Source organism: Papio anubis, chromosome 3 (genome assembly GCF_008728515.1).
Source record: "Papio anubis isolate 15944 chromosome 3, Panubis1.0, whole genome shotgun sequence".
NCBI classification, from domain to species: domain Eukaryota; kingdom Metazoa; phylum Chordata; class Mammalia; order Primates; family Cercopithecidae; genus Papio; species Papio anubis.
The window spans coordinates 150,444,556-150,452,723 of NC_044978.1; the positions used below are offsets into that span (position 1 = coordinate 150,444,556).

The 8,168-nt window shown below is 38.1% G+C and overlaps 1 protein-coding gene and 1 pseudogene across 8 annotated transcripts in view; both read left to right on the plus strand.

The window, feature by feature from the left end:
* ARAP2 (ArfGAP with RhoGAP domain, ankyrin repeat and PH domain 2) overlaps nt 1-3,614 on the plus strand; it is a 179,293-nt gene extending 175,679 nt beyond the window's left edge. For all 8 annotated transcript variants that reach the window (XM_031664671.1, XM_031664672.1, XM_031664668.1 and 5 more), the window contains one exon: nt 1,286-3,614. In XM_031664671.1, the coding sequence (XP_031520531.1) occupies nt 1,286-1,657 (372 nt within the window). In that variant the 3' untranslated portion in view covers nt 1,658-3,614. The remainder of the gene's footprint in view (nt 1-1,285) is intronic.
* A 113-nt stretch (nt 3,615-3,727) lies between these two features.
* On the plus strand, nt 3,728-5,082 carry LOC101022656 (annotated as a pseudogene).
* The last annotated feature ends 3,086 nt before the right edge of the window (nt 5,083-8,168 follow it).

Below are 8,168 nucleotides of genomic sequence, written 5' to 3' on the forward strand. Positions count from 1 at the left end.
GGGGCTCTTTTAGACACAGAATGTAGGGGCCAAGTAATATCATCCATAATGCTGAAATTTGAAGTACACTACTGGTATGGTTTGCATCTGTATCCTCACCCAAATCTCATGTTCAAATGTAATCCAGTGTTAGAGGTGGGGCCTGATAGGAGGTGACTGAATCATTTTAACATATTCTAATGAAACTTTGGAATTAAGCTAGATATTAAACATTTCTTCCAATAAATTTCAGAGTAGGAAAAATGTGTATAACTTAAGATGTATAATCAGAATCTTACCAGAAAATTCCAAATTTTAAAATTATTTTTACATTATATTCATGAAAATATTTTTATTCCACTTGAATTTTCTGTTATAAATTTATGTTTGGATCTACTGGAATTAAGGAAAATGGAAAAGAAAATAGAACATTGTTGTATACTGGAAACTGCTTAAACTTTTCTTCATTTACTCATTCAAAAATACTTATTGATCATTTCCTTTGTGTATACAAGGTTCACACTTCAGTGAACTAATTAAACAAAAGGGAAAAAAAAAACACAGAAATCTTGCTAGATACATCTAAGGAGGAGTGAGTTAGAAGAGGTAAGTATGAAGTGAGATTAAATGTGGGTAACCCAAAAGACATCTTTGAAGTGGTATGTTGAATGCATGTTAAAATGAATTTCCATGGATTGCATTTAACAGATGTTTCTCAACTTATGATGGGGTTACATACCAATAAACTCACCATAAGGTGAAAATACATAAAATAAAAAATACGTTAAATACAACTAACCTATGGAATGTTGTAGCTTAGCATAGCCTAGCTTAAACGTGCTCAGAACATTTATGTTAGCCTCCAGCTGGGCAGAATCATCTGGCAACACAGCACACCATATCAGTTATTCACCCTCCTGAGTCCATGGCTGACTGGTAGCTGCAGCTCACTGCCACTGCCCAGCGTCACCAGGGAGTGTCCTACCAGGCATCGCTAACTGGAGAAAAGATCAAAATTCAGAATTTGAAGTATGCTTTCTACTTAATGCATATTTGTTTTGCACCATTGTAAAGTCAAAAAATCGTATCGAAGCATTGTAAGCCAGGGACTGTCTGTAGTTGATTTTGTAGCTCTAAGATTAGTATATAAATTAAGACATGCCACTTTTATCGAAGTAAAGTTAGGACCTAAGTCATAGAAATGAGCTCTTTTATAGGAAGCATCAACTTTTATGTGGATTGCACTTTCTAAACCTGAATTGTGCCAAATCTTGCTTCCCTGTGAGACATTTTATTTTATTTTTAGAGTGCAAGAGCAGAACTTGAAAGGCTGCGGCTCATTGAAAAGTGTGATAAAGAGTCCGTGGACTCGAGCTTAAAGGAGAGAGCTTCTATGGTGGCCCACTGCCTGGAGCACAAGGACGATAAACTTCGAAATCGAACCCGAAAACATCGGAGTTTCAACTGCCTGGAGGACACAGAGCCTGAAGCCCCACTCGGGCAACCAAAAGGCCATAAAGGACTAAAGACATTGAGGAAGACTGAGGACAGGAATAGCAAGGCTACTTTGGACTCTGATCATAAGTTACCATCAAGGGTAATTGAAGAACTTAATGTGGTTCTACAGCGGTCAAGAACCCTTCCAAGAGAATTACAGGATGAGCAGATTTTGAAGTAGCAAATAAAATGAATTGCTCCCCAGATTATTTTTTAAATTATTGTATGCAATCTTTATGTGTAAATCTGAAACTGAACTATAAGATAATTCATAAGAATTTGCCTATTGATAGGCAAATTTGTCTATCTATACTTAGGCATTTAAGGAGCATTTAAAAATATGTATATATGTGATTAAGTGTAAGAATAACTTTATTTTGGTCTGAACAAAGCTTGTAAAGTTCCATTGTACTAACTTTGTGTAAGAAGACAATGGGTTACTTAGGTGGTCAGCCCTTTTAAAGTAGTTATCTGTTAGTGGTATAATTTATGAGCAGAAATCTCAAACTGTACTGTATTGTATAAAATGCTGTGTTTAAATGAAGTCTAAACTATCTGTAACATATTTTGCACTTTGAGAAACCTTGTATATTAAATTACCATATGTTTTTAGGTTTACAGAGGGTCTACCTTAGGGGAAAGAAGGGAAGTAAATTGAAAAAGGGGGGAGAATGTATTGTAGTGGTTGCCTAAAAAACACTGGAGCTTTTAAAAGAAGCAAGGAGTTAATTGTCCTGCAAAACAAGGAAGTGAGCTAAGATTCATTCAAGTTCACTAATGACCAGAACTTGTCAATGAGAAGCCACTTGTTAAGAAAAAAGTCCAGTGTTTATTTCCCAAGAGTAATATTCGGCCAACAGATGTAAATAATAGCACTAGCCACTCTTATTAATATTTATAGTGTTAGAAAATCAGCCACATTATAGATTCACTACGTTTGAGCTCATTGTTGGTGGCTGCTAAGAGGAAACTTACACTGCATTGGAGAGGTTGTGTACACAGGACCTGGCCTGGATGCTGATTTCACTGTCGTTGTATGCAAGCTTTTTTTTTTTTTTTTTTTTTTTTTTTGTTAGAATTTCTGACTATACTTTTGGTACGAACAAAATTCATCACCGCAAGGTCCTGTTGTTCTGTTTGATTTTTACAAGTTTTATTATTATTTTAAGTAAGATTATAATGTTTTTCTTTGAATTCTCAGAAATAACTGGAAGAATACAATATTATGGCCATTATGGAGCCGGGGGTAGTTGGTGGTTTACTGTACATTTGGGGCTACTTGTTCACATTTAATCTAGGTGTTTTTTGTTTTTTGTTTTTTGGTTTTTTTTAAATAAAGGAGTGGTCTCTTCCCTGTACTTGTGAATAAGGACAAAGCCCTATTTTTGTTTCCACATAAAGATCAGCTACTGAATTGGTGATTTTCCTGACAGACAATACTATCTAATCATAGTTCATGTTAGGGGAAGCATTTTTCATCAGTTTCTTTAAAATTGGATTATGTTTGCTGAGTTTTGATATTTAACATTATTTTATGTAGCTAAGCCTTTTTTTTTTTTTTTTTTTTTTTTTTTAGCATTTCTTTTTTATTCTTCAATCTATATACACAGGCCCATACTTCAGTCAGTCCAATCATAGTACAGTGATGTGGTGGTAAATGCTATGAATTTCTTCATTGTAAAATACAGATCATTTGTATTTTGGGGTGATAAAATAGTTCACCATTGGTATGAGATATTTATTCTTTAAATCAAAGTAAATTAGAATTTTTAAAAAGCACAAAACTGCAGGACAGTTTATGAAATAGGTGGCACTATTAGGGAATCTTCCTTTAAGGCAAGAAATCATGTTATTTAGAAAGAAAAACTAATCTTAAACATACTATTTCTAATAAATATTTATATTTTTATGAAATAAAAGGTATGTGGAAATTAATGTTTGCTGATGTTGGACAGTGGAAAAGTATCTAGAGTTTTTACCTGCCTTATCTGAATTTTTCTTGAAACTTGAGCTTAAACTCTAATAGCTGTTTCCCTTTCTATTCTGAACAATTGTCTCCATTTTTCAAGTGTAAGATAAGGGCTAATGATGACATCTCATTTATTTTGAGTAAACATTAAAATTGTTTTACAAGTCTACTAGAATGTCACTTTAATATTTTCAGAACTTGAAGTTTGTTATTGTGAAATAGATCAAGTAGATTAGCTTTCTTTCCTTTTAAAAAAATTTGAATTTAATATGTACTTCAAACTGGTCGTATTGTTTTTCCAAACAGGTCAATATAAGTAGCTTTATTTATTTAAAGGCCCACTTGCTGAGAACCAGGCACAATTACAGGCTCTGTGGCCTGTATTGATGAGGTTGCTGACCAGCCACATCCCTACAAGATGCATAGTACCACCCCTGGTTTATTGGCATCTCTACCAGCCTTGCCATATCGCGAGAAGGCCAAGGGCCTGGCACAAGTGTCTGGCACCTCAGCAGTGCCACTTGGTCATTCATGAGCAGCCCCTCATGTTCAGGAACAGTGCCTGACACCCAGGCCACTTCAGCTGCATCCACTGTAGGAAGGAGTTGACTGGCGAGGCCCATGAGCTGAAGGGTGAACTCTACTGCCTGCCCTGCATTTACAAGATGCTGTCCCTATTTTTAGGGACTGCAGCCAGCCCATCAAGGGTCACATAGTGAATACACTGGGCAAAGAGTGGTGGCATGCAGAGCTTTTTGCCCTGAGCGTGAGAAGCCATTCCTGGGGCTCTGGCACTATGAGAAGAAGGGCCTGGCCTACTTTGAGATCCACTACAGCCAGCTCTTTGGAACATCTGCAGCCATGAAGTCGGGTGACATGGTGTTGGTCCTCAACAAGGCCTGATGTGTGTGAACTGCTTCTCCTGCTCCACCTGCAAGAGCAGGCTCACTCTGAAGATCAACTTTGTGGAGTTTGACATGAAGCCCGTGTGTAAAAGGTGCTAGATAACTTCCTCCTGGAGCTGAAGAAGAGGCTGAAGAAGTCATTGGAACTCACATCTCACTAGGCCCAGCCCAAGTCTGGGGACCTCAACTCTGAAGGCTCTCTTGCCTGGCCCTTCTCTCTCTCCCTTTCTTCTCCCAGAGGACCTCTCCCTTCTCCCTCTCCAGCTCGCTGCCTTCTCACAGCCGCCTCCTACTTCTATTGTCTGCTCTTGGACTCCTCATCTCTCTTTACCTGCTTCTTGTCCTCCCCTTGTCTCCTTCCTCATCATCTCCACCCTTTCTATTATCTTATCTCTGCCTTCCCCAATGTCTTTTCTCTCCTTTGCGGTGGCTCCTCTCCTTCTTTTTGTGCAGAGGCAGGGACCCAAGAGGTGGGAAGCCTGTGAAGGGCCTGGGCCCATGCCCTGTGATTGCATCTACCTCTGTCCATGCGCTTCAGCCTGCAGAACTCCAGAGATAGCAAACCAGGGTCTTGGGGCACCAGGGCTCCCATCCTGACCTGTCCCTCCCCACAGCGGACCAGGTTGCACATATTCTTGTGGAACCCTCCACCCCAGAGTGTACCCACAGCCAGGGCAGCCCACCTGAGCTGCAGGACTAGGGCTACCCTTCAATCTCACCATTCACTTAACCAAGTAGTATCCCTGGGCCCAAACTGGGCCAACAAATCCTGCCACACCATTCACTACCTGCAGGGACAGGAGTCCACTTCCATCAAGAGGACTTTCTGAAATCCCACCTCGGCCCCTGCCTCTGGCTAGGCCACTGTGGTTCTCCCCTCCCCCAGCCCAGAACCTGTGTTGAGACTTTGGGTTTGGCTGGGAACAGGAGGTGATAGGGTCAGAGGTGGCTTATTTCCACCTCCAAGGAGGAGAATTCCTCCACAACCAGAGCAGACCTGATGTTGGGACTCAGACTTGCAATAATGAAGGCTTAGTCACTGGGAAAAAAAAAAAAAAGCAAAGTGCTCAAAGGCACTCTGAATTTTATTTCTGTAGCCCTAAAATTAATTAGACATGGTTTTTAAGTAGTTGATTTCTAAACAAATCATTACCTGATGATTCATCAAAGTGTCACTGAGAACTCAAAACCAAGCAAAAATAATTGAAGCAAAAATATGACTTATGAACATAACTATATTAGCTGCTGAATTGCATTATATTTAATTCAAAAACTGTAATGCAAAAGCAATTTTTAAAATGCATCAAATTTATTTGAACAGGTTGTAGCATGCAGATATTTGCATCTTTTTAAAGTTTTAATAATCACTTTAGAAAGAAAATTAAAACTTTCACCATCTCAACAAAATTTGCACAAAGGCTTACATATTCTTCCTTACTCAAATGAACTTGTAATCAACCCCCAAACTCATTTTGCTTGCCTCACAACTGCCGGTAAGTTAAGGAGGTGGAACAAGGAAGGCAACTTTCTTTTGGAAAGCCAGCAAACCAAGAAGATGGATGACTAGTGTTCTAAAGTCCATTTTAAGTCAGTACAAATTTCAAGCTGTTTTTATGTTTAGGGTGGCAGGAAGAGGAAGGGGTTGGGATCAAGAGGTGACCACAACTGCAGACATTTGGGAACTAGTGAAGAGTTTGAGGCGGCTGGAGCTGCTTCGTCCATGATCAGATCACAATACTTCTGCAAATCTTTATTATTATTATTATTATACTTTAAATTCTAGGGTACATGTGCACAACATGCAAGTTTGTTACATAGGTATACATGTGTCATGTTGTACCCATTAACTTGTCATTTACATTAAGTATTTCTCCTAATCCTATCCCTCCCCCGGGCTCTCCCGACAGGCCCTGGTGTGTGACGTTCCCCGCCCTGTATCCAAGTGTTCTTGTTATTCAATTCTCACCTATGAGTGAGAACATGTGGTGTTTGCTTCTGCAAATCTTTAACAAAACATAGCTGTTTACATACTTTAATTGCAGAGTTAGTTAAGAAAACTACATGACTGTTTTCTTTGAATTTTTTCTCAGTGCTCTAAAATTAGCCTACGAACAGGAATGGGTAAAGACTTCTTATACAAAAAATGGAGTTAGTTATGTTAGTTTTTCTACTGTTTCACTGTTACCAATTAGTTAAGACAGAATTATTTGTGAAATGTGACCATTTTTCTGTCATGTGTACGATCATCACACTGATTTCTAATGATCAGGAAATGCAAAGCACAGAAATGAACCAGGTGACTAAAGTTTATGCTTTTAAGTTGTATAATTATTTTAACATTCTTTTATTTAAAATGTTATAAATTACATTGTATTCCCCCCTTCTCTGCCACAGCTACTATATGCTGAATGTAAAGGTTTTCATAATTGAGATACCTCTGCAGATTTAACCCTTTTTATGAGTCAAAGTTCAGAGCCCAAATGTCCTCATCTGAGAAGCAGGAATGTTAATTAACTTGTTGACTTTTTTCAACAACTATTTTATACACACATACACATAAATTATGAGCCAGGTATATGAAGTAGATACATACATAGTAGCAGACTAGAGGTACAATAAATGTTAGTTATTAATGTATTAGTTCTCCTAACTCTCATTTGATCTTAGTTGACCCTAATGGTTTTCAGAACTGCTTCTAGCAGGCAGATCAAGATGATGAAATAGTAGGCTCTTCCAGTTGTCCTTCATGAAAGAACACCAACCTAATAACAACTCTCTACACAGAAAACAAACTTCATATGAACCAAAAATCAGATGAGCTCTCACAGTACCTGGTTTTAACTTCATATCACTGAAAGAGGCACTGAAGTGGTAAGAAAAACTGCCTTGAATCAACACAATTCCTCCCCAAACTCCTAGCAGCAGCAGCATGCTGCATTGAGGAAACATTTTAGAACCGTGGACTGGGCAAAAATTTCTTGAGTCATATCCCCACAAGCACAGGCAACCAAAGCAAAAATGGACAAATGGGATCACATCAGGTTAAAACCTTCTGCATAGCAAAGAGAAAAACCAACAAAGTGAAGAAACAATCCAGAGAATGGCAAAAAATATTTGCAAACTATCCATCTGTCAAGGGATTAATAACCAGAATAAATAAGAAGCTCAACAACTCTATAGGAAAAAAATCTAATAATTTGATTAAAAGTTGGCAAAAGATTTAAACAGACATTTCTTAAAAGAAGACAAACAAATGGGAAACAGAAACATAAAATGGTGCTCAACATAAATTGTCAGAAAAATGCAAATCAAAACTACAATCAGAAATCATCTCACCTAAGTGAAAATTGTTTATACCCTCAAAACAGGCAATCATAAATGCTGGTGAGATTGTGGAGAAAAGGGAACCTTCTTGGTGGGAATGTAAGTACAATTACTATGGAGAACAATTGGAGGTTCCTCAAGAAACTGAAAGTAGAACTACCGTATGATCCAACAATCCCACTGCTGGATATGTACCCCAAAGAAAGGAAATCAGTATATCTATGAGATAGCAGCACTCCCATGTTTGTTGCAGCACTATCCACAATAACCAAAATATGGAAGCAACCTAAGTCTCCATCAACACATGAACCAATAAAGAAAATGTGGCACTTCTACACAATGGAGTGCAATTCATCCATAAAAAAAGAATGAGATTCTGTTATTTGTAACATGTATGGAACTGGAGGTCAATATTCTAAGTGAAATGAGCCAGGCTCAGAAAGACGAACACCACCTGTTATTTATTTGTGGGATCTAAAAACAAAACAATGGAA